This window comes from Cotesia typhae, unplaced genomic scaffold (genome assembly GCF_013202065.1).
Source record: "Cotesia typhae breed Kobodo isofemale line unplaced genomic scaffold, CoteBio_Ctyphae contig_48, whole genome shotgun sequence".
Lineage (NCBI taxonomy): Eukaryota > Metazoa > Arthropoda > Insecta > Hymenoptera > Braconidae > Cotesia > Cotesia typhae.
The window spans coordinates 5,786,674-5,814,032 of NW_027423756.1; the positions used below are offsets into that span (position 1 = coordinate 5,786,674).

General features: G+C 27.0%; 2 protein-coding genes across 5 annotated transcripts; one reads left to right on the forward strand and one right to left on the reverse strand.

Annotated features, from left to right (window-relative positions):
- Positions 1-27,336, forward strand: Dnalig3 (DNA ligase 3). Of its 3 annotated transcripts, none has more exons than XM_074245767.1 (18): positions 1-134; positions 7,380-7,700; positions 8,629-8,910; positions 15,939-16,177; positions 17,436-17,515; positions 17,604-17,681; positions 17,750-17,918; positions 18,875-19,030; positions 19,612-19,743; positions 19,806-19,885; positions 19,976-20,063; positions 20,862-20,939; positions 21,043-21,384; positions 22,403-22,891; positions 22,996-23,112; positions 23,251-23,342; positions 24,452-24,548; positions 26,836-27,336. In XM_074245767.1, the coding sequence occupies exons 2-18, from the start codon at positions 7,391-7,393 to the stop codon at positions 26,983-26,985; spliced, it is 2,979 nt and encodes a 992-aa protein (XP_074101868.1). In that variant the 5' UTR covers positions 1-134; positions 7,380-7,390; the 3' UTR covers positions 26,986-27,336. The 3 variants fall into 3 exon arrangements, 2 of the variants coding, with proteins under 2 accessions (XP_074101868.1, XP_074101869.1); XM_074245768.1 differs by lacking the exon at positions 1-134 and adding an exon at positions 982-1,172; XR_012479556.1 differs by lacking the exon at positions 23,251-23,342 and having other exon boundaries at positions 26,836-26,977.
- Positions 1,289-9,356, reverse strand: LOC141529272 (uncharacterized). Of its 2 annotated transcripts, none has more exons than XM_074245769.1 (4): positions 8,975-9,356; positions 4,308-4,474; positions 3,793-4,030; positions 1,289-2,393 (listed from the first exon to the last, which is right to left on the reverse strand). In XM_074245769.1, the coding sequence occupies exons 2-4, from the start codon at positions 4,467-4,469 to the stop codon at positions 2,326-2,328; spliced, it is 468 nt and encodes a 155-aa protein (XP_074101870.1). In that variant the 5' UTR covers positions 4,470-4,474; positions 8,975-9,356; the 3' UTR covers positions 1,289-2,325. The 2 variants fall into 2 exon arrangements, with proteins under 2 accessions (XP_074101870.1, XP_074101871.1); XM_074245770.1 differs by lacking the exon at positions 8,975-9,356 and adding an exon at positions 5,501-5,688.
- Positions 27,337-27,359: the final 23 nt, after the last annotated feature.

Here is a 27,359-nt window from a genome sequence, read left to right on the forward strand (position 1 = left end):
GGTGTAAACATTGTGCTAACGTGACCATAAACAGTGGAAAATTATTACCTTCAAAATTTTAAAAGAATATTACTGAACATTACTGAAAATTCATTAAATTTCCAAGCGAGTTTCCAAAAAAGAAATAAAAAATTGTAAGTACATTTTTTTCTATTTATTTTTCGGCATTTAAAATTTCATCTCAAGTCTAAGGTTATGTTTTGTTTTTTTATACATACTGTTTTATCATTCTTTTTTCTTTTACCGAGTACCGAAAAGTCTGACATCAGTCTCCATTTCTTACCATTAGACGATATTTTAATGTAGTTTAGTCTCTTACCGTTCGTCAATCTGCGCGCGCGCTTGTGTATCTCAGTTGAAATAAAATTTTACGAGAATTCAAATTTGCGCGCGCAAGCGTGCGCCTGAATTTAAGATTTGCATATATTTTCATCCTTATGATATATTTGACCAATCACGTTACGAATAGTTTGCTTACATGATATATTTTCATATTTTTCATCTAAATTATAACTAAAAAAAAAAAATCCACTATTATAATTTAGATGAAAAATATAAAAATATATCGTGTAAGCAAACTATTCGTATCGTGATTGGTCAAATATATTATAAGCATGAAAATGTGTGCAAATATTCTGATTGGTTGAAAATGAATATAGTATACATAAACTATATAAAAATATATCATGACAATAAATATGAGGCGTGCTCACGCGCGCAAATTAAATTCTAGTCCTCCTAATATAAAATTGAGATGAAATATATGTGAAACCAATTTAATCGTGATGTGATTGGGTGAATATATCATAAGCATGAAAATATATGCAAATCCTATAGTCAGGCGCAAATTTAAATTCTAGTAAATAAAACAGCGCATCGTAAGAACAACGGGCAAAGTATATAGTTTTAAAATTGTAATGCAAATGTAAAATTGAAAAAAAAAAAAAAAAAAAACTAAATGACATTACATATTACACTATACGAGTTTCATAGTTACAAGTTACAAGTAACCTTTGACTTTATTTTGAATCGCAACCAAGGTCATTGATATCGCGAAGCAGCCTTGACGCGGTTGTAATAAATTTGCGTACATCGTTTATCGATTCGCATCCATTATTTAAAACAATTTATTATTTAAATTGTATCTCGCAATGAATTTATTTGGACTCAAAGTAAGTACTATTGAATAAAATATATATTATCTGGTCTGAGTTGCGGCGACTTAACTTTTTAACAATTTTAAATAATTAATAAATGCTAATAATAATTAATAATAAATAAACCGGTGTCAGATTTCCAATAAGTGATTTTTTATTGCCACTTAATGTTTTACACACATTAAATTTATCAATTATCGAGTACGCTCCGATAAACCTCGACATGCCACCGAGTTAAATAAATATTTCAGGTACAATCATTTAATTTAATTTCAGTACATTTTTTTTTTTTTTTTTCAATTATCCTTTAATTTTTAGCGTGCGTAAGGAAAAAATGGAATGTCAAAGATGCCAGTAGTTGAGTAATAAACAAAACATTGTTGCTATTTTTTTAATAAATTAATGGTATACTAAATATTGTGTACAAATATAATAAATAATAATAGGGATACAGGCAGCCTTTTATTTCTTATCGTTCATTCATAGCTTCATGCTTACACCCACTCGTAACATTCGCAGTAGATAAAATTTAATTGGTCACCGGACCACTCTTTATTTATTACTTTTATAAAATTAGCCCTTGACACGCAAATATTATTTTTTAAATATTTTTTTCAGCAGGATTAACTTTTTCCACGCATTTGTACGAATTTTTTTTTTTTTCTTTTTGGTTTATTAAATATTATTAATAATTATTAAATATTAAACATATTAATGTGCTCCGACACCGAATACGTTATTTAATATATTAACTATTGTTATTGTTATTATTGATAATTTACATTGGATATTTAAATTATTTCTCTCGCATCCTTCCAGTCATCATTTAATAAATTAAACTTGTTATATAACTAAATATTCTCGACTTATTATTATTCGTCTTATTATTATTCTTATTATTATTATTACTATTATTATTATTATTGTTAATTATAACAATTTGCAGAAGACGGTTTTTAGCAAATGGAGCTATACTGTAAAATACTAAAGAAACTGTTATCGATATCTTATCTCACAGAGAAAAAATAATAATTATTAATTTTAATTTACAAGATAATACATGTGAAAAAAAAAAAATTAAACGCAACGTTTGTTTAAAATGGTAATTAAGAGAGTTTCAAGGGCTGGACGCGATGAGTTTTAAGTAATCCTTTTCTTTGACGTCAGCTCATTTCTTCTCGGGCAATTGTCGCTTGCGTCCCATGTTGCAGATCTTGAAATGACATAGAGCCATATCTAGAAATAATTAAACAATTATTATTTTTTTTTTTTTTAATGATTTTAGCGAATTAATGTAATTAATTTCGAAGACGAAAGATTACACAGTAAAAAATTTTGCGTCAAAAAATTTGGTGTTAAAAATTTTTTTATTAAATATTTAACACTTTTAGATTTGAATTTAACATTGTTTGTGTTAAATTAACACAAAAAAGTGTTAAATATTTAACATAAAAATTTTTGACGCATTGATGCAAAATTTTTTACTGTGTAAGGTTTGAATCCTAACGTCATTAAAAATAACAAAATTAATGTTATTGCAATTGTAACAAAAAATTACAAAATGATTATTGTAAATTAATTTTTTAATTTCAATTCAATAATGTGATAATTATTATCACTACATTTATTTAAAGTTCAAAATTTTTTTTAAAAAAAAAAAAAATCCAGTTTATTTTATCAATTTTTAACAGTAAAATAAACTATAAAATTTTAATCGTGTCAGTATGTCAAGCATCAGGTCGCGCGTTCGAATCCAGGATACGGCATCTTAATTTCAATTTTTAAAAAATAAGCTTATAAATATTCAATTGTAACAAAAAAAAAATTCGGCAATTAACATTAATGTAAAAAATTCAATAAATTAATTTTTTTTATTTAAATAAATTATTTTTTTTTATTAAATTTTTTAAATAAAAAAAATTAATTGATAGGATAAAAATTAAATTTTTTTATCATCAATAAAAATTTTCTATTATCATTATTGTGTTAAATTTAAAAAAACATAAAAAAAATGAACTAGTGTCGTTGACAAAGACTATAATGACAATTGATCCGGTTGGCGCCGCCGATCTTAAGTGAACTGCGCCATCGATTATCGAGAACGTTCCAGATAAAATGACTCGGACTTAATTATTAACATATGTATGTAAGGAGTAAAGTGGTTTTATAAATACGTGTGACGTCCAAGAGTCGCGTCCGTTTTAAAAGATCGGGCTCATAGAGTCAAGTGCCACAATTAATAACAATCTCAAGATCTTGTCACGATAAATATTACCCGTGGCAAGTGGTCCAATGCACAATATCATTACCATTACCATTACCATTATCATTGAATCCCACCCGGGAGACCAATTGCCACGTGCACTTTTATAATCCCCATTTAATTCCAATAAATATTTAATAATACGGGTAATTGCGCTCACTGAATATTAACCTCTCAATTAACTCCGCGAAAGTCCAAAATTAAGTGAATATTTAATAATTATCGGACTAGATGTCAGAAATTAGGTATCATTAATTAACCAAGCCATCAAAAATTAACCGTCCGATAATTTTCCTTCCCTTTCTCCGGTGAATTATTTAGTTTTCACTTTATTACAAGTTATAATTTTTAATTAATATAATTTCGACTTACAACTGGTCCTTTTGCCCGAGTGCGTTGGTCCTGGATTCACTCGCGGTTCGGGAACCGGCAGAGCTTCAGGATCTTCGCTCAAAAATTCCGGCGGTATCGGGTAATGCGGTACTCGCTGATTTCTAACGTTGGCTTCCAGCATCGCTTGAATTTCCAGCTGAGCATCTGACAGTTCACGTTCGTCTTCAGATATTTCGAGTTTTATGTCGTGGATTTGTTTCAATTTTTGTAGCCATACCTAGAATATTCAATCATAAATTTATAACTTAATCTGACTATTTTTTTAACGAACAAATTTGAAAAAAAAACCTTTTTTAATTGTATCCACAGTTTTTTTTTTTTTTTTAATTTCAACATTTAGAATTTAAAAAAAACCTTTTTTTTAAGTAATTGAGTCAAGAAAAAATTCAAAAATTGTTAAACGTCAATTTCTAGAATTAATTTTTTTTTTCAATTTGAATTTTCAGTAAAAATATTTTAAACTAAATTATTTTTTATTTTTTATAAATACTTACGTAATTTGCTGTATCGTCGAGAAAAGGATCGGAGTAAACCATTCCAGGTTCAGGCACGGGCGCTGCCCAGACTGTTTCGAGCGCCGCAATGCTAAATAATAAAATTCCCAAAAACCACCAGCACGATTTCCCTCTACTCTGCTTCATTATTTGGGAGATCATCAATTCTGCAACAAAAAAAAAATAAAGAAAATTTTATTCATTTTTATTACAATTATATACTAAAAATAAAGAGCCGTATTAGAAATTTATTTTAAATTCCCAAGAAAGAGCCTGTCGACAGTTCAGGCATCGAACCCACTTGTTGCTTCGCTGACTTTAAAACAATTTACATTAGTCGCTTTAGATTGTTTATTTTCGTGTTTTCGCCAAAATTTGCGCTCTTATTGCCGTTATTTTCTCAGAAAATTAAAAAAATTCCATTTTAACATCCCATAATCAGTTTATTTTCTTGTTACTTCTAAAAAAAAATTTTTCCTAAAATTACTTAAAGTTTTTTTTAATTTTTTAGAATTTCATCTTATTTTTTAAATTAATTTTATATAAATAATTTAAATAGATGAATAATTAATGAAAAAAAAAAAAACTCAAAATAAATACCGCTGGAGAATTCATAATAACATATTTGAAAATTTTTTAAAAAGTTTTTTTTCCAATAATTTACTTGAAAGAAATTATTTTTTTCACGGATTTTATTCATATTTGCCATATAATTATTTTTGGCTAATTTTTATTCATTATATTATGTTCAAAAAATTGTAAACAAGTAGACAAGCTGTACGTTAAAAAAATAAATTATAAAAAATTTTTCCAAGATATTTTTGTAATAGAATACTCGGAAAAAAAATTTTTTAAACTTATCAGACAGCCACTTCCCATTAAATAATTCTTGGCTAATTTTTAATCACAAAATTTCGATTAAAAACAAAAGTTATTAATAAACACAGTTTAAAAATGAATATATACAATAAACAACATAATTTGTTTGTAACTTACGCCTCTTAATTTCACTATTATTAACTAATATACATCTGACATTTTTTAAAAATTCATTTACCACAAATAATTACGATAAAAAAAATTCACATATAAAAAATTGAAAAATTTATCGAAACAAATTTTCATATAATTTTCCCGTGTAATAAAACCCGAAAAACTCATTGGATGTCGGTAATTTCAGTACGATATCTCACCTCTTTAAAATTGATATATGACCTTTATAGCTAATAATAATAATAATAATAATAATAATAATAATAATAATAATAATAATAATAATAATGACAATAATAAAAAAAATCGATAAAAAAATGTATCACTGGCTGTGAAAATAACAGATTAGGATCAGTGATCGTCGGATTTTCAGCACTTTTATTTATTTATTGGGTACGCTCTGAAATGCGAGGATGAATTTTCGTAGAGTGAAGCGCTTGGGGCTTTTGCACCCTCTATTATACCTCTCAGATCCGACCACCACCACCACCACCACCACCAGCATCACCATTGGCATTATCATCGCTGGGAGATTGGTGCCCCCCCCCCCCTGCCACCTGTGGAAGGACCAAACGCGGATGTAGGGAAAATGTAGACTGAGACAGAGATAGCGAGAGAGATATTAGCCCATGCGCATCCATTCTATTTTTCATTCATTCTATTAACATGTAGGATCACAACATAACACGACGAGTCTTACATTTTCGACATACATATGTTATCTATTAAACATTTTATTTTATTTCACTTCAATTAATCATCGCTGATCGCTCTCACGGTAGTATCGCTTTCAAAGATTTTTGATAAATCGACCAAGTGTGACGGAAATGAAAAGGAATTTAAAGCTTGGATCGAGTTATACTACTTGCTCGAGTTATACTACTTTTATACGTATCGATAAAAATTTAACATGCCGCAAAGTATAAGATATAAGTTTTTGGTGCGTCGGAGATCCGGTGACACATGTAAAAGGTTCATTCTCTGCAGAAATATTCGAGGAAATCGTTTAGAAAACACCATTTCATAGCGTGTTCCGAGAGGAAATTACGCGGCGAGTAGTAAGCTCTATATATGGTCAGACTGGGCTTTTATCGGTTCTACGTTTAGAAATTTATGTTTAATTCTTTCAATAAGTATGTTGACACGGAAATGCTTACTATTTGTTAAATAAATTTTGAAAAAATTTAATTTGCACCGAAGTTTATTGAAATTACAATAAATTATTCTAAAAAAAATTTTTGTTAAAAATTCAAAGAGAAATTCTAAAATTAAGGTTGATTGCTGACTTTTAGTTAGAAAAAATATTTTAAATGAAGACATTTGACATTCCTTGACATTTTTCTCAAAATACAAATTATTTTGAAATAAAATTTTCATAAATTTTTTTTTAATAATTTAAAAATTTTTTTTTTTTAAAAAAAATGATAAAAAAAAGGTTTCTATCTAAAAATTTTAAGAAACTATCAGTACAATTTTTTGAAAATATTTTCTTTATGTTCATTTCATTTTTCAAATCAGCAGACATCGGAATTTTTTTTCTTTAAAAAATTAGTGCTAAAAATTTTTTTAATTTTTCAGATGTGTGTAAGTTTAACTGATAATTTTTATTAATAATACTAAATATAACACTGGACAAGAAATGAGTTCAGAGTTCGAATCTTTGCTTAGATTGTCCCACATTTTTTTTTCTACAACTTTGCTTTCATGTTGTAAAAACTATTTCATTTAATTTATTTAAATAATATTGATAAAAAATTAAATAAAAATTATTTATAATCAAAAATGACATGGAAAAATTAATAATAAAATTATTATATATGTCAGCTTCAAATTGAATGTTGGTTTTTAATTAAAATTAAATTCGTAATTTATTCAATTGAATTTTTAATAAATTAGTTAATTATTGAGTCTGAAAAAGTAATAAATTATTATAAAACGGTGCAAAATATTAATCTATCTCATTAATGTATTCACTTAAATATCAAGCTGACACTAATTATATTCAGAAACTTTAATTCTAATAATTTATAACTCACCCGCGGCGCTATTTAATAATTTCTAAATTAAAATTTATTCAAGATTTTTTGGAGATGGACGAACAGGAGAGCGAGAAGCCCTTCGCCATAGAAACGGCTAAGACCGGTCGCGCCAAGTGCAAAAAATGCAAGCTCCCAATCGACAAAGACACCGTGAGAATCGCGAAGCTGATGGCGAATCCTTTCGGAGAAGGAAAAATGAAGGCTTGGCACCACGTTAATTGTCTGTTCGAAGTATTTGCAAAGCAGCGGGTCACTACAAAAAGACTTGAAGACCCAGAAGAGGATATCGACGGCTGGGACCGTCTCGAAGAAGAAGATCAGAAAATAGTTATCGAACATTTGGAAGAGTTTGATAAAAATGGTAATTTTTTATTTCATTAAAAAAATCATTTTTTTTTTTTTTTTCAATAATAATTTTGATCTTCATAATAAATTATTTTTTTAGTTGTAAACTCTATTAGACTGCATAGAAAAAAATTTACCCGAACCAAGAAATTTTTTTTAGAAATTTAATTTTTTAGAAAAATTAATTTTTAGAAGTTAGATTTAAAACACTAACAAATTCAAATTTTTTGAAGTTTTCTATTTTTTAGATTTTGTAGAAATTCGTTGAAAAATATAAAAATAAAATTTCAACTTCTCTTTAAAAAAAAACCAAAAACTTCAAAAAATTAGGCTGTGGTAGTGTTTTTAGTTCAATTTTTGAGTTCCAAAAAAATATGAAAATAGATTATAATAATATATAAAATTTATCAACATGCACTGAGTCCGCAAGGATAAGAATTTTTAAATTTAGTTTTGTAAATATTTATAAATAGGTTCAAAGGATATATTTAGATTTACAAGTTGTTATTCAATGCTTTATTCCATCTTAATCCAAGGTTTTATTCTTTTCAAAGAAAGAAACGCTGGATAAAAATAAAATAAATCATTGAATAACAACTTAAAAGTTTAAATATATCCTGTGAACTCATGAATAATTTTCAAAAAAATGGGCATGAACGATAGAATGCATTGAATTAACTAAAAGAATTTTTTTAATCTGTTATGAACTTGATAAAAATTTTTAAAAGTCTAAATCTGTAAAAAAATGCGTAAAAATTACAAAAAAAATTTTTTTTCAAAATGAAATTAAAATCTTTGAGCTTTATTAAAATAGTTTCTCAAAAATTGCAATTTTTAATAACTTTAAATCCGCGAAAATAAATATCTTGAACCAAAAAAAATATTTAGAACGATTTTAGCAAATAAAAAATTTTATTAGTGAATATTTTTCCGACTAATTGCAGCGCCTTTTAAAAAGAAAAGATCTTCTAGTCCACAAAAAAACGCACCGGCCAAGAAACGAAAATCTTCGCCTCCACCAGCTGCAAAAGCAACACCAGAAAAACGGAGCCCGAAAAATCAAGACTCGATAAAAAAAACTACGACTGAAAATGATAAGAAAAGTAAAAATCGGGATAACACTTTTCGCGAGTTCCGACAGGTTTGCGCGAACATCGCAAATGCAAGTGCGTACACCGAAAAAACAGCAATTGTTAAGAAAATGTTTTCTGATGGAGCCAAGGGCAGTAAGTTTTAAAAATTACCATATTTATATTTATATTTATAAAAAAAAATATTTAAGATAATTACCGTGATTTATGTTTCAATTGAAAGAAGCCCAAACAAACGTTTATCCGAAAAAAACCAGTTCGTGAATAATAATAATTTTATTTTATTGCTTTTTAATAACAGTCACTTATTGTTGATAAAAAGTATCAATAAAAACAATTAAAAAAATAACAATCACCACTAAGTCATATTCACAGTTATGTATTAAATATTGAATGCCAATCAAAGGAAGAAGAAAAAGCGCGAACACCAAATTTAAAAATTTAAGATTTTTTATTTGCAATTACTGATTGTTGATTTAATTTTTTAAAGTAATTAATTATGACTTGTTACTGGAGTATAATCAACGATTATAATTATTGAGACAATAGTTGTTGTAGGGTCACTGTATTTACTGTTTTGCGATTATTGGCCCACCAAGTGGATCGCATTCACTTATAAGCATGTCATCCCCACTCGTTGGTTTATTTATCGGTCATAGAATGCGAGTAGTGTCGACAAGCCCCTTCATAATGTGTACAACGTTTATATTAGTTTTATCTACACACAATATTATAGACAGCCAGCTTGGCACCGCAATATCCCTCCTTTTTCACCTATAACGTTTCCCGCGCTTATCATCGGGTATTTCCTTTCATTTTTCCATTCAGATCGAGATTTAAGAGTTAACGAAAGATTTCGCTGAGATATTGGAAATAGTTTTTAAACTTTGCGAGGATTTATTTCGGGGGAAAAGAAGTAAAAGGAGATTATATTCAATTTATTATTTACTACATTAAATTAACTCATTTTGTTAATTACTAATCTGAAGGCGTTAATTTTATCGGGTCTGACGTAATAAAGAAAAAAAGAATATGGTTGTTGATAGTTAACATGAGAGTCAGTGTCCAAAATTTACTCCTCAAAGATATTTTTAAGACTGCGTCAGTTTCTGGCGGGCTATTTTTAGACTTTTGTATCATTGTGATAAAATTTAATTGGAATAAAATAGAAGTAATAATAATAATAATGACAATGACTGCTATGATTTTTGGATTGATTTTACGATTGGTGTTTGATTTTTCGCAGAAATATTTGATTTTGATTTTTTTAACTCAAAATTATTCTCGGTATCAATTTTTAATTCTTGAACTTTTATTGAATGAAAAAAATTAAAATTGTTTGATAAAGAACCAATTTTGTGACGAGAAAGTTTTTACAAAATTAGAATTTTTGATTGAAGAAAAAGTTTTTTAAGCCGAAAAAATTAAATTTTTCATTTTCTGCAGGAAAAAATTTTTTATTACTTTTAAAAATCATTCAAATTGCGGCTCTACTTATTTTTAACCATAAAAAATTGAACAATTAGGTAAATAATAAAAACATATTTTTTTTTATTTTTTTGACCTATTTTAAAATGTTCATTGATGAATTTTTTAAAATCATAACTTTTTACGGCCTAAAATCATTTTATTCATTTAACTTACTATTGAATGTAATAAATTTTGTACCTTGTATTTATTTGGTCATTATTGCTGATCACGTGTATTCAATTTTGTTTTGTATTTTTCATCATACTTGTAACTATCGGAATAAAATCTACAAAATCTTGTACTAAATGAATAATAAATACAAAATTTGTCCTTTTTTTCTGAGATTTTACATATTAATAATTTCAGTTTTTAAATTGAAAATTGAATTTTCTCAAAAAATTTTATTTTTTTTAACTATTCTATTTTTAATCAAGTTGAAGAAAAAAAGAATTTGATTGTTCGAAAAAAAAATTAAATGTTGACATTTTGATATTTTATGGTAAAAAATAAACAAAGCCGCACTTTTTCAATCATTATTCAATATTTATCTCAGCTCTAAACATGAAAACTTATAATTTTTTTTTAAACTATAAAAGTAACTATTTTTAGCTGCATATAAAAACTTAATCTAAAACTGTAGTTTCTTCAATTTTGCATTCTTTAATTCCCAAACTATATACTTTTGTCAAATATTTAAAACTCTATTATAAAGCAAAAATAATTTTCAAAAAATCGCAATTCTAAAGAAGTTAAAAAATCCATTTCTTCTTTTTCCAAAATAATTATCATAAATAACAGAAACAATAAAAACAAAAATATTATGGTAAATATTATCAAATAAACATTGAGTGATGATGAGTAAAAAATGTTAAATAAAGTAACGTCTAAAATAAGAAAATGAACATTTGATATCATAGAGAAGACGTTACTCATAACCTCAGAAGTTGCCCTCGTGTAAGCCGTACTATACACGAGTGTGTGTTATATATTTTCCTTGGGAATTCAATATTTATCATTGACTTGCGTGCAGAGCCAGAGCAAAGGCAGAACCTTGACCTCATGGGCATCGCATCCAAATGTAACGTGAATGATGATGATGGTGATGATGAAGTCACCTCCTCTTTTGCAATATCGCTCCTATTATATATACATATATAATTATTCATATTTATTTACAATACAACAGAAGCATCTTGTTTTTAATATTGATACTGAATTAATTCAACACAACATAAACAATGAGTACACTTGTTGAAAGCTTTAATCCATTCAGCGATACAGTGTAACTTTACTGTTTTTTTATGTCTGGGATTTTGTTATATTTTCATGTTTGTAAAGTCGTAGTAAATGAGCTCGTAATTAATGCGTCATCGGCCATCAGCCATTAGAATTCAATAGAGTAGAGTAGAGTAGTATTCATTTTAGTTTTAATTTATATCAGTGACCACGCCATTGCTCTATCCGCTCATTATCGACCTTTTCTTTCTCAAGCTCTCTTGCTCATTTCTATTCTAATTTTTTACTTCCTTTTATTTAAACTTTTTACTAATACATTTTGTGTATTACACGCGAATCGAGTGACCCCCAGAACCTTAAACTTCGAAGAATTAATATTCAGTAATTATTTCATTTCTTCACTTTAATTTCAATTATCAATTGCTATCAAATACATTTTTTTCAATAAACTTTTCATTAATAATTTTTGTCTTTATCGGTTATCAAAAAGTGTTTGACCTAAGCTGATAGAAAATTTTTATTGTATGATAGCATATTTTTTATTGGAAAATCTTTATTTTAATCAATTGGATCATTTTTTTATTATTTAAGTTTTTAATATACAAAGAAAATTTTGTTTTAAAAAAATTTTTAAGGTTCAAAATTTGAAATTAAATTTTTACTTGGAGTAAAAAATTTTTTATTAATACCAAAATAATTTTTACCAGCATTGCAAACGCATTATATTACAGTAATAAATAATTTTATTGAGAAAAATCAAATTATAAATTTTTTACTTGTAAAAATTAATTTTTTTATTTTTCAACCAAACTTTTGAATTAAAAATTCCACTTTTGATTTTTAATTAATTAATTTGTGACTTCATTATCGATCAAAGTAAGCTTTTGATAAAGATATTTTCAGATTGGAAAAATTATTTTGCATCATAAAATTTTTTATTTTTGTTTACTTCGATATAAAAAATTTTTTAGAAAAAAAATGAAGTATTAAATTTTCGTTAAAGCTACAAATAAAATTTTTTTATCGTAAGGCAAAAATTCAAAGCTTGATTCACGATTAATTAAAAACGAGTTTGTTTGATTAATAATTGCAGTGACCTCTCACATGTAAGAACAATATTAATATGCGCTACATAAAATACAATAACAAGTAATGTAACATTATATCGAATGGAAGCGAACGCTGCCACGCAGTCTGTCGAGTTATCGTGACAATAAATATGCATCTAATATATCTCACGTACGCTTAATTTATTCGCGCTTCTGAATGTCATTACTAATAATAATAAATATAACATAACTATATATCTCAGTTATTTCGATTTATTTTTTTTTTTTCATATTTATCTATCACGCAGAGATACCGAGTGTGTCTATCTACATGCCAAAAATCACGTTTAATCAGCCACCCGCGATATAGCGCTCAATAAATTTAAAGTCTTAGATATACATGTATAAATATAACTTTGACAGCATGACTAATGATTGATGATTAGTGATTATGATGAGTGGTCAAAACTATTGCGCAATCTTCTTAATTTATGCCTTTAAAATTACTAAATAGATTGCGTCAGAAAAAATCGCTCACGTGACAACATCGGCAGTCCTATTTTTTTTTATTTTTTGAATACAACAAAAGTAAAAAGTTCTTAAAAATATAATGATATTGATAGAAACTATTAATTATTTATTTATAAAAAAAAATGTATGCAAAAAAAGTTAAACTTCAATGAAGAAAAATTCATAGTTCAAAAATTTTTATTATTACGTAAAAAAATTTTTTTTTAATAAAAAATTTAAAAAAATTAAAAAAAAATTTTTTTTTTTTTTTTAATAAAAAATTATAAAAAAATATCTTATAAAAATCAAGGGTGTATTTTGTATAATAAAAAAATTTCAAATTTATGATTTAATTTATTTACTTCAAAGTAGATCTTAATATACAGTATAATAAAAATTAATCAAATTGAATATTTTGATTATAATTGGTTTTTTCTTGGAGTTTATTTTACAAAAGGTGTTATTTAATCAGCCAATTATTAAATTCCAATTATCAATTTTTGGGCGGACGGAGTGTCGTCTGATCGACTTTGAGCAATAAATTGTAAGAAGAAATTTAAACGAATAACGAATGGTAGAAAAAAAAAACAGTAATGAGGCTACTCGTTAATATTTTTGTTATTCAACAACTTTTCACAACAATATTTATCCATTATTTTTTAGTGATTCACGCATGCGTGATGATCTTAAAAAACATTCGATGAATTAGTGACACGCTCCAATTCTCTTAAATACGTATCCAATAAAGTGTTTTGTTTTAGACTTTATTCGACTTTTTTCAATCTACGCAATTTTTTATTTCTTACACTAATTTAACCAATTTATTAAATGCGCAGTTTTATTGTCTCGTTATTTACGATTTAAATGCGAATTAACGGCTCGTTGGTGTGAAAAACTCGATCGTATAATTGTAATTATAAACTTTCGAAAGTCCCCAATAAAAAAACGCGTCGCTTGTAGAAAAAAATAAATAAATAAATAAAATAAGAAGAAAGAAAAAAAAAAGGTTAATCACAGCAATCAATTAAAAGCTTGAAGCAAGAATTAAGATAATCCGAAAAACTTCGACCCCTCTAATCACATTATGATATTGAAGGAAGATACGCAGCACTGTGATTGGTACATCCGCTTCTCGGCAATGTGATTCAAGCATTATGGCGCTTAGTCGGGTCATTTATTCGAAAAATAAGCCTCGAGATTTTTAATTTTTAGAGAAAGAGCTATCTCTTCACAATTATTTGTAATAATTATATTGATATTGATATTTATGTTTCTAGGAAAAAATTATATCGATGGCAATGCTTGATGTTGACATTTAATCGCTATCAAACGATAATTGATTAGCGTTTATTTATTACGAGGATGGTATTTAAAGCGATGATACAATCGCGTGTAAAATATCCGGACGCTACTAGAATTTTCATTTCGAAAATAAATTCGAGGCATCTTTGAATTATTTATTTTTATAATTGCGTGCGTCGATAGATTGTTTGCATATTTGATGAGGAAAAAAGACGTGAGAAATTAAAGTTTCGTTAGTTAAAAAATGCACGAAAAAGTTGTCATTTTTATTGTACACTAATTGAAAAGTTTATTTGACTTGAGAGAAATAATTTTGAACGAAGAAAATTATTTAAAAAAATTTTTACGTCTTTAAAAAAGCAGAAAATTTTTTTTAATTATGGTTTTTTTTAGTTTTTGCTGCTTGATTCAAGACTTAGAAATTTTTTATTATAATTTTCTTGGTTCAAAATTTTACCTCTTCAATAAAATTAATTTTTCAATTATAGTTTCAAATTTTAAATTATGTTTTATCATTAATTAAAAGGTAGTAATGATTAATAAAAAATTAATTAATTCGATCAACACAAAAAAAATTTTTTTTACAGTTTTTTTTTTACAGTATCGGCTGTAAAAATTTGCACTTTTGAAGTCTAAAATATTGTAAAATTTAAAATATTAAATCTCTCAGAGACTTTTCAAGTTTTATTTGACGCAGTAAAAAGGAACTTTTTTTTTTTAGTTGAAAGAATACTCAAAAAACTTTGAGATTTTCCAAATCAGAAGAAATAAAAAAATATTTATCTATCACATTTCTTCATTTTTTCTCTTGAAAAAAAAATTAAATTATTGTCGCCTGTGAATAAAAAAATTTTATATCATTAAAAAAAAAAAAAAATTGTTAACTTGAAAAGATGTTTTAAAAAACTATTAGCTATCTTCTACTTTCAGTAATTTATCAAAAAAATAAAATCACTTATACTGAAAATAAATCTACAGTATTTATTGAAACCGTTTTAAAAATTCATGGCCAATTGGCACTCGTTCAATGATTGTTTTCGTAATATCTATTCAATTCCTTGAAAGCTATTTAAATAAAATAAAAAAGAAAATTTTTAGCAATGTAAATGTTTATTGTCCCGCTTATCACCCAGTAATTTTCCGAGCGATGTGTGATGAGTGATATTATCCGCGACCTTTCACACCACGAGTGTACATGTACTTTGGCGCAACATATCATCTCACTCAGTCGTTAGCGACTCGGCTAATCCAAGAAAACGCGTGCCAGGATATTACATATAGTACTACTTATGTGCATGTATGCTTCACTTTTCATTCGCGCGTATAACTCGCGGGTGGGGGATCGATTACTGTGTCGCACAAATATTATTTCAATGCACTTTACTAACTTGACTTCTATAAAAATGCGATAAATCGGTGACAACGTTTCCTATATCTATTACAAACACAATTAAATTAAATAGTTTAAGTAATAAACAACGTCAATAATACCGAGAAATAAGTTCAACTATTTTCCGTTCTCAATCAGTGCCATTTAATATAAAAAAAAAAAAAAAAATAATCACAATTATTGCATTATCAAAATTACTGTTGAAGATGGCTTCAAAGGTGACGTCGTTCTGTGGTGCAAAATGCTCCTTCCTATGGCGAACAAGAAAATCTACAACCTCCAGAGCAAAGCGCTAATAAAACTCTTTGCCAGGATCTTACAAGAAGATGAGCAAGAAATGTTGGAAGATTTGGAACAGGGTGACGTCGCAGAAACGATCCAAAAATTCTTTGATAAAAATGACGTCGTAAAGGCCAATACTAAAAGTCTTCTAAGTTTACAGGAGGTAAAAAAAAAATATACATCGTACACCAGGCTGAAAATTGAACGATATAGCAATCGACATTTCTTTGAAATTTTTTTACTCTGAAAAATTTTTAATTAATTATACTGCTAAAAAAATAAACTTGATTCAAGAGAATAAATTTGGAACCAAAAATATTTTGGAGAATTTTCTTGATTCGAGAAAAGCATTAACAATCTTTTAGTTCAAAAAATTTTTTACTTGACTCAAGAAAATCAGACTCTTAAAAATGATCTTAGTTCAAAATTTTTTTATCTTCAATCAATTTTATTTTTTTGTGGGTGTATTGTTTATTACAGGGGTTCATTTCTTGAAATAAAAATTTTTCTTGTAAAACTTTAATGCGTAAGTTTTAAATCAAAATTATCGACTAAAGATTGATGATTAAGAAGAAAATTAAGTTTTTAATCAAATAGGTCCTTTACAATTTTATCCTAAGCGGAATTAAAGTCAAAAGTTACAACAATATGTTTCGTTCCTAAAAAAAAATTATTTTCAGAAAACGTAGTTGTATCCTTCAAGAATTCATTCTATTCTTGGTTTTAATGTTCTTGGATCAAAATTTTTGTACCTTATATCGATAACTCTTGCCACTCTATTCAAAAGTTACCTTCGATCGTTAAGATCAAATTCTCTAACTAAGAAAAAAATTTTTTTAACTAACAATAATTTTGCTTCTATTTTTAAGAACTATATACTTGAATTTTAAGCATGTTTTTTTTTTTTTTTATTAAACAATTTTTCCTTTTATTGTAATACATACAGATAATAATCATCTTCTTAATTACTTACCAAAGGTCAAAGTTAAATTGAAAGTTGTTGATTAACCGGTTGCATAAATTGAAGGTAAATAGAGCTTATGAGAAAAAAATGAAACTTACTGAAGCAGAAGGAAAAATCTTCAGTGCTTGATATCCCGAGAATGAAGGTCGATGCTAATGTTTTACTTGCGGATGAGAAAATCTCACCAACTGTTTGCAGATACCTTTTTCGTTCTAGTTCAATCAATCCAACTCATGTGCAATCAATTTTTCGGTAGTAATTTATACGCCCATATATGTATAATGTATATTGATAAGCCATATATATATAATCAAGATAAATATTGAACGTCCAAATTTTTGTTGAGAAAACTGGGGTCAGAAAAATAAATCTTTTCAAAATTCATGTGGACATTTTCGTAATTAACTTATTTAATTAATTAATTTAGCGTCCCCTAGTAATTGAATAGTTTGCGTAGGTCGAGGAGTTCCTGAGCCACCTTTCTGATTTGACAAAAGAAGATGACCAAATGTCACACTTTAAATCCATCTTGCCAAAGTAAAATTTTTATTTTTTTTTTTACTTTTGCTGTCTCAATCTTGAATATAAAAAAGAAAAGTTGATTTAAATTGTGTAATATTTTTAGATGTACTCCCAATGACTTGAAAATGATAATACGGCTTATCAAGCGCGATTTGCGAATCAATTGTGGACCTAAGCATATGTAAGTTATCTGTTGGTACACAATAAATTCAGATTACGGAATCATTTTTTTTGTTCTTTTTTTTTCAGTTTGGAAGCGGTCGGCTCGGAAGCTTACAAAGCTTATCAAGTTTCTAATGATTTAGAAGCCGTAGTCAGAAGATTTGTCGACAAAACAGGGAGCAAAAATTCAACAGAGTCCAGTTCTGTGAAGAGTAAAGTTTCGTTAGCTTTGATGACTCCTATTTTGCCGATGTTGGTGAGTTGTGAAGCTATATATACATTCAGAAGATAAAATTTCGGCTGTTTTATTTCAAAATACAGTAATTACAAAATTTTTAAAACGGCATTTTTTTTTTTTTATATATAATTGTTTGAGTTGAAGAATTTTTATTTAAAAATCTTCTACAAATATCCATAGTGTTCTTGAAATAAATACTTTTAATTCTTGAAAAATTACAGATAGAATAATAATCAAGAATACTAAAAAAATATATCGATAAATTTTAATAAAGTTATTTCTTCATTGAAGAAATAGAAATTTCGTTTGCAAAAATCAATGAATTAAAATATAAAAATTTTAAATTTTAATTAAAAAATAATTATTATTTACAGTAGCTTTTTCTAATTTTAAATCATACGATTACTTAATAAAGTTACAAAGTAGAATTTTTAATCAAGAAAAAATGTATTTTTAAATTGCTAAAAAGGGATGTAGGTTTCTTCAATTGAAAAACTTTGATATAAAATGGTAATAACTTTTTTTCTTGGTTCATGGATATATTTTTGTTTTTATAAGAGAAAAATTATTAATCAGTGAAGAAATAGAAAAAAAAAATTTTTTTTATTACACACGGAAAAAAATTTTCTTTGAACAGAAAAAGTTAAAAAGTACACGGATACAAATTTTCAATAAAAAATTACCGTGAAATTTCAAAAGAGAGTCCGGTAAAATTTATTAAAATAATTTTTCAAATTATTTCAGCTATCGACAAATGGCCAGACTGTCTGGCAATTACAGTGATTAAAATACAGGATAAATTTTTATTTAAAAAGCTGTATATCATAATTTCACTTTATTTTCTTGATTAAATAATATTTACATTAAATCACAGATAACTTTGTTCTTAGGTCACAAAATTATCAGAATTTATGAAAATATTATAAATACTTTATTTGTGAGAGTTAATTTTTTTAACTTAATTTTTTTTCTAGGCAGAAGCTTGTACCTCAGTAGAAATGGCGATGAAAAAATGTCCAAACGGAATGCTGTCCGAAATAAAGTACGACGGAGAAAGAGTTCAAGTCCACAAACGTGGAACCGAATTCCGTTATTTCAGTAGATCACTAAAACCAGTTTTACCTCACAAGGTTAGAAGCGTAAAAAATCCCTTTGATAATTAAAACAATTAATAATTGCAAATAGCCAGCTAGTTATCAAGAATAAAATGAAAAGTTAATACTTAGACTTTGTTTCATTGGCACGGAGAAAATGGAGAAAAGTTCGTTTCTTTTTGCTCGTACGTGACTAATTAATTTTTTATTTACCCCATATGTAAACGAAACTTCATCAAGATTAATATAATACCTCCGGGCATTGCAAGATCCCCTTACGCCCACTAGAGCAAAGTCAACTTACATAATCACACACGAGATAGTTCTTGAATTAATAACTCGAATTTTTTATTTTTATTTCGCAATAAGATAAAAAAAAAAAATAAAAACCACAAGTAATTTTAAAGGAAAAAATTTTATTCAATCAGCGTTTAATGAACGTAATAATAATAAAAATAATAATAAACAGACAGCCGAGTGCGAGTGTAATTGTGATATGGAAAACTTTTAAGCCGACAATTGTTTTGACTTTGAACTCATAAAACCAATAACAATTTTAGTATCTTATATCTGGTGCATTACGAAGCATCATTAATAATAAGTATACGTATTTTCAGGTCAATCACTTCAAAGAGTACATACCTAAGGCCTTTCCGGACGGCGATGACTTAATTTTGGACTGCGAAATACTGATGATAGACACAAAAACCGGGCAGCCATTGCCGTTTGGTACTTTAGGAGTCCACAAAGTATCTATCGATTGATTAAATAATTATTAATTAATTATTATATAGCATATACTTACTTTCAGAAAGCTGAGTTTAAGGATGCAAATGTTTGCATATTCATCTTCGATTGCATTTATTACAACGGTGAAGTGCTGATGAATAAGTAAGTGGATTATAAAATAAAATTTTTATGTAAACGTCTACCAAATATTTAATGGATGCTAATTAATTGTGAATATTTTAATGCTGCAAGGACAATGAAGGAGAGACGGAAAATTTTGACGCTGAGAATGACGACAATACCGAACCGAGTAATGCTTTCAGAAGTTCAACAAGTTCATGTAACGTACAATATTTTTTTTTTATTTATTATAAATGCTATTTTTTTTTTTTTTCTATAGAGAAATTTTATATTATAACCGTACACGGAAAAAACAAGATGACACTGGATATCATCCCAGATTATACTGAGGGAAAAAAAATTTTCAGATAGTAGCTAGTATAATCCAGATTTTAATGAGTATAATACAGATTATAATGAATATAATCCATATTATAGTGAGTATAATCCAGATATCACTGAGTATAATCTGGGATGATATCCAGTATTATCTTGTTCTTTCCGTGTAGCTACCAGAGTCGACAATCTTATATAAGAAGAAATGTCAAAAAATCGAAACACAATTCATAACTCTTGAAAAGTAATAGTAATAATTGTCATGATTGAAAATTATTTTATTGTAGAAGAAATATTTTACTGTTAAGTTTTTTTAATATGATCACTTAAATTAATAAAATTTACGAATTTTTGGTGGATTTGTAAAAAACATTTATCCGCTTAGATAAATTTCTAATTATTTACTTTTTTTTTATAAGCCGCATTGCAAAAACTAAAAATTGTTTCCAATAAGATTTACAGCAAATTTTTTATTTATTTACAGTAAATATGGATTTTGTTGGCTACTTTATTTACATTATATTCTTCTCTTAGCTTTTTTTACAAATTGTAATTTTTTTAATGCAATTAATGAGAACAAAAAATATATAAAAATTTAATTATAAATAATACAATAATAAAAATAATAATCGATAATCAGTATCATATATTTCATTTATTTATTTATTGGCAATTATTGCAGGATCCGAAAGACTTGGCAGAAATGATTGCAAAGGTTCTAAAAATGGGATTAGAAGGATTGGTTCTCAAGGATATAAATGTAATGATAATGATCAATAATTAATAATTGGTGATTCTCACGAAGAAGAAGAAATATTAAGTGAATTGATTGTAACAATAAAATAAAATAAAATTTTGTTTAGAGTTTGTACGAACCAGGGAAGCGACATTGGCTGAAGATAAAAAAGGACTATTTGCTGGGAGGAGCAATGGCCGATAGCGCAGATCTCGTCGTTCTTGGTGCTTGGTACGGAACAGGGAATAAGGGTGGAATGAAATCTATTTTTCTCATGGGTTGCTATGATGAGGACCGCGATAAGTGGCTGACAGTAACCAAAGTCCATTCGGGACACGATGATGATACATTAGCCAAACTGCAGGATCAGTTGGAAATGGTTAAGATTGGAAAAGACCCTAATATGGTTCCCGGTTGGTTACGAGCCAACAAGCCCATGATTCCTGATTTTATTGCCAAAGATCCTAAGGTAGTAATTTTTTTCTTTATCACGAAAGAAAAAATGGATACTTCCGGCCAAATTTTTAAATTTCAGCGGAAATGCCCAAAAACAAAGCTCCTGTTAAAAAATTCTCTGAAAATCAAATAAATCCCCTAATAGCCAGCGCTTTCTCAGTAAGTGTTGACTCCCAGCAGTTACGGTTAAGTTATACATCAAGTTGGCGGTAATTCTTCACTCAACAACAGTTGTAAGCAAATTGACAGAAATCTACGGCCGCAACTTGAATACAAGTTAACAATCAAACTTGTAGTTAAATTTCCTTTCAACTTTACTACAATTTGAAGGAAATACTTGTACAGCAAGTTTTGACGTCTATTTGCAGAGTAAGTTATAGGTAACTAATAGGTAATCGCTCGCTTTGCCAACTCTTTCCGTCAAGTTTGCTTCAAATTGCGGACGTAGATTGACAGTAAGTTATAGGTAAGGTGGCTATCAGGGTCCTTTTACGCTCAAAATATGTCAGGAAATGACCAACCCAACTCCTGTCAAAAGCGGAATTCAAAATTTCAATTGAGGAGCTGATTTTCAAAAGGAGATTTTTTTTTCATATTTTAAAAAAGCAGTTTTTTGAACTTTTAAATGTTAAGTACTTCGAAAATTATAAAGATTTCTAAATGAAAATAAAAATGTAGCTTCATAACCGATAGCACTTTATAGCAAAATTAAAAAAGTTCGATAAAAATATTTATAATTGAAGATAACCAGTTTTTTGTCTCGATTAATCAAAAATGAAAAGATACCCTTTTGAAAATCAGCTCCTCAATTTTAAGAGGTCCATCACGGAAGTTACATTTTGACACATCCTACTTACTATTCATTTGACCGCTAAGCGAAAAAACTTTAATTTATAAACTAAATAAAATATTTAGATTGCTAAAAAAATTTTCTTAAAATTTTATACTGAAAAAATTTGACACCGATAATGTTGAATTTCTTGAAAAATTTTCTTTCTAACTATAATTTTATATATAAATTAAATTTTCAGAAACAACCTGTTTGGGAAATAACAGGAGCCGAATTTACAAACCAAGGTGTCCATACTGCTGACAGTATAAGTATCAGATTTCCTCGAGTAACTCGAATACGTGACGACAAGGACTGGAAAACAGCGACTTCTCTGAAGGAATTGAAGAAACTTTTCGAAAAAAGCTCGGATTCGATCGATTTCTCTTTGTTGTTGGGCAAACCTTCAACTAGTGGGCGAGGGGCTGGCGATAAAGGAGGAAAAGAAGATGTAGGTGATAGTAACAAAGCTGATGAGGATAATGTGATAATAAAAGAACAGGACTCGACAAATAGCGATGATGGTGATAACGATAATGATAATGATAATGATGATGAAGAAAAAAGTAACATTGCTATAAAATTGAAAGCTACTGACCAAGACCGAAAACAAGATAATAAAACTAATAAGAAAAAACGCCCAGCTGATGTTGAGGAGAGACGAGATAGTGATAAGGAGTCTGATAATTATGTAATACCATCAATTTTAATCATTTTTATTTATTGTCATTATTAAATGACATTTTATCATAAATTTTATGTACGAGTTATATAAAAATTTATTTTTATTCACAGACGAGTGGATGCAGTTCGACTGGAAGCTCTTCAAAGGCCGGGATAAAGGACTCTAAATCTAAAAAAAAATACCCTGAGGATGCCAAGGAACGATTGTCCGAGGAGTGTCACTCACCGGTGAGTTTTCAATTTTTACTTTCATGTATTTTATTTACCTCTGCTTTTGATACATTGAACATTTCATTTATTATTTATTTTTTTTCAAATCATATTTGAAATTACGTATAGTTATTTCTATCAATGGTTTGTTTTCAGATATCAAACGGAATCTTAAAAGATACTTATATTGTCCTGAGCAATGATTTCGGCAATGATAGGCAAAAGATCTTGTCACGAAGCTTGATTACGTATCCTTTATTCGTAAAAAATACGTTCTCGTCACTTAAAACAATAAACTTAAATTCTCTATCGTTAGCTTTAATATTTTTTTAGTGAAGAAATTAGCAAATTCTTTTTTAACAAATATTGAATACTATAAAATTAAGAGATTTGAAAATGGTTAGAAATTAATTTTTTTATTTTTCATTTGTCAAAAATGTTTTGACTATCAAATAGTAACAAAGAGAAAATGATAGGTTGACAAAAAAAAATTATTTTGGAGTATTCAGGGAATTGTGTAGTCGATTTTTCATCAATTTAATTCATTTTTAATAATTTTTAAATAAACTATAAATTATTCTTTCAATGCTAGTAAACTATGCTGTAATGACAGTTGATATCATTTTATATTATTTAGCTTCTCTAATTTCCATTATTTCAAACTTGTGATATATGATTATTAAAAATTACTATAGAAATAATTAATAACATTTTTTCTTATATTTTAAACAGTTAAAGATACTTTATTCGATTGTATTCCATTTTTTAACCCAACAAAAGTCTGTAAAAAGATTGACTCAGTAAATCATATTTACAAAAAGTTCATGCGGTCTTGCATAGTAATTTAAAATTATTATGAAAGTTTTATTTGGAGGGATAATTTAAAAAAAATTTTAATATCTATTTAATTTTTATTTTTTCAGTAGATCTTTGAATTTTATTTAAAGTCCGGAAATTTTTAAGTAGACTTTCAATCGTCTTCCTGTCAAAGCTTCAAAATTTTTTCCAAGTGTCTTCCAATGACTTATTAATTTTTTAGATTCACAATAAATTTCGATTTTTTTTCACGTACTTTTTTAAACTAAAAAAAAAGTTTAATTTAAATTTCTAAATGATAAAAAAACCATTTATAGTTTTTCAAATGCTATTAGAAAAGTTAAATCCTTCTCATCGGCAAATTTTTTGGTCATAGCTTACAACAAAGTAATTTGCGCGTAAAAATAACTCTAGAGATTACCTAAGAAGCCAAGTGAAGCTTAATGATCATTTCTGTAAAAAGCACAACTATAGTTCTTCATTTCAAACGTTTTATAACTTTGATAACAAGTATTTTTCTTGACTTAACCTTTTGTAACAGCTTGGGCGCAACAGTTTGCAAGGAAAGTAGTTTTAACGCAAAACAAGCAACTCACATTATTCACAGAAAAACCGAAATATCTGAAGAAGAACTGCGGGTAAGTAGTCTTTCATTTAAAATTTACTCAACTGCAGTTTAACTTATAATGTAACATATAAAATATAACCAATTTTTTAATAATAATAAAAAAACAGATGGCACAATTGACATGAAGAAATAAACATTGCTGATGCAAAAAGATTATAATAACACTGAGTGAAAAAATTCATTTTAAAAAATACGGGCTTTTTTTTTGACAAAAAATTAATTTGTTGAAAAGTTTCATCAATTTTATTTCTTAACTGAATAAATAAAAATTTTTCTCACAGTAAATTACACGGAAAGAACAAGATGACACTGGATATCATCCCAGATTATACTTAGGGAAAAAAAATTCAGACAGTAGCTAGTATAATCCAGATTATAATGAGTATAATCCAGATTATAATTAGTATAATCCAGATTATAATTAGTATAATCTGTGATGATATCCAGTGTCATCTTGTTCTTTCCGTGTACTTGTTTAAAAAAAGTTTTCTTCGTTTCGGAAAAAAAACTATTTTTGATAAAAATTTTCAAGTTGTTAATCTACAATTGTTTTTTTCCAAATTTAGAAAAATTTTTTTCAACAAGAAAATTATTATGAAAAAAATTTTGATTTCTTCCAGCTAAGAAATAGAATTTTAAAAAATTTCCAACAAACGAATTTCTTACCACAAAAATTCCCATATTTTTGAAAAGAAATTTTCTTCCTTTTACTGTACTAACATGATGACAAACTTGCGTTGATACTATTTTAAAATAACCGCAAAATTGGTTCTATTGAGCGGTAATTGGTAGATATTTAATCGTCAATGTGAATTATTGTGTGATTGAGGAATTTATTGGAATTTATCGAGATACCAATAATTGAATAACATCTTTATGAACACTGACGGATGCAAGTGGGTGATCGATAACGTAATCGCAAAAAGAGGAAACCGAGTACCGAGTGTTTGACACGTGTATGTATATAATATGCAAGCTGTATAGTATGCAATGTTGGCTCTAGAGCTCTGCATCGACCTCATAATCGGATTTAATTCATTTGGGCAAGTTTAATCACGTTTGTCGTAAATGTGTTCGCGATCAAATTTCATCCTTATTACATACGATCGTTACTCCGCAAATTCATCTCTCCTCAGTACAGTTTAATTTTAGGGGTATTTAATCAATATTAGTTAAAAATAATTTATTTGATCAGAGTTAACAAATTGACTCCCACAACTTCAGATCCAATTTTCATTAAACTTTTAATTGTGTTCTGATAAACTCTGTGTTGTTATTACTTTTTCCTTTTTTTTTTTTTTTTTTATTATTTTTTATTGACTCTTAACTGACGGCGATGTCTAGTCCGATTTTAATCCACGTAATTTTTATCTTTTATTATTTGATGCGTGATCAGATAATTTGAAAGTTTGTCAATGTTATACATATCAATTATTTTTTTAAAGTCAATTTATTATTTTTATACTTTTTGAATATTTATTTTAAAATTTACATCCTATATCAAATAATTTGCTTTTAAAATTATATTTATATTATTAATATATTGTAAATTATAATATTAATTTTAATTCAGTAAGAAAATTATTTTAAGTTAGTAAAAATAAATTTATTTGATCGATTTTTATCCTCAAAATAATTAAAAAAAAATTTTTAATTCTCATAAAATGTCACAATTATTTTTTTTTATTTAAATTATTATACTACTTATTGATAAATTATAATTTTACATTTTTTTACTTACTTATTAATGAAATTGAAAAAATCTTAGTAATTCAATGTTTATATTCAATAATATTGATACATTTCATAATAATTAATTATAATAATTTAATAATTAATAAAAGCTGTAATATTATTTGATTACACTTTGTGTAAGTGAATTGTTCAATTAATTAGCAGTTTAATTATTGTTTTAACCGTAGGTGTTAATAAATCGATATTAACATAAAAATGTAAATAATTTATAAGCGTACTGTAGTTTCTTCTCAGGGAAAAATAAATTCTAATTTTTTTGAGGCGTGCAAAGTTACTAACAATCAAAATTGCCGTCAGTTAATATTCAATAAAAATTATTTTTAAAAAAAGTTTACAATGTTTAAAATTTTTTGTACAAATAAATGAATTTAGTTTTTAAATATTTTTTGCAAAAAATAAAAAAATAATTTGTTTGTTAAAAAAATGATCTAATACCTACTAATTAATTTAAAAAAAATAAAAAAAAAATTTTTAAAAAAATTTTTTTTTTCGAGTAAAAAAAACCGATGATTAATATTAAAAATAATTTTTCTCATCGACAGAGATTCAAAACAGTATCTGCGCGACATGTTACCGAGTCCTGGGTAGAATCAACGGCGGCAACTTCAGTAAGACAAGAAGAAATTAAGCACGCTGTTAATCTACGTGGAAGTTATTGTCAGTGTAAATGCCCGCACCGTAAAGAAGATTAAATTTATTACCAGTAACTATAACTATAACATTATTTATTATGCAATAAATAATAAATAATAACAAGTAATGTTATAAAAATAATTACCAAGTAACTTTATACGGCAATTAAATAACAGACGTCAATTATTAAGCGTTATCAACGCGCCTGACTTTTGTAACTTTGTTTTATCTGTATTGATTTTGTTCGAGCGCAAGAAATATAAATTTTAAATAATTATTTATTATTGTATTGCGAAATCATGTTCTCGAGTTTTGAATGGTAATTCAATAAGTGTATCATGTATCAATCTTAAATTTTATATAGACGAATGAATTTATACAAAATAAATAACAATTTAATCGAATAAAAACATACGTGTCGATGTACCATGTC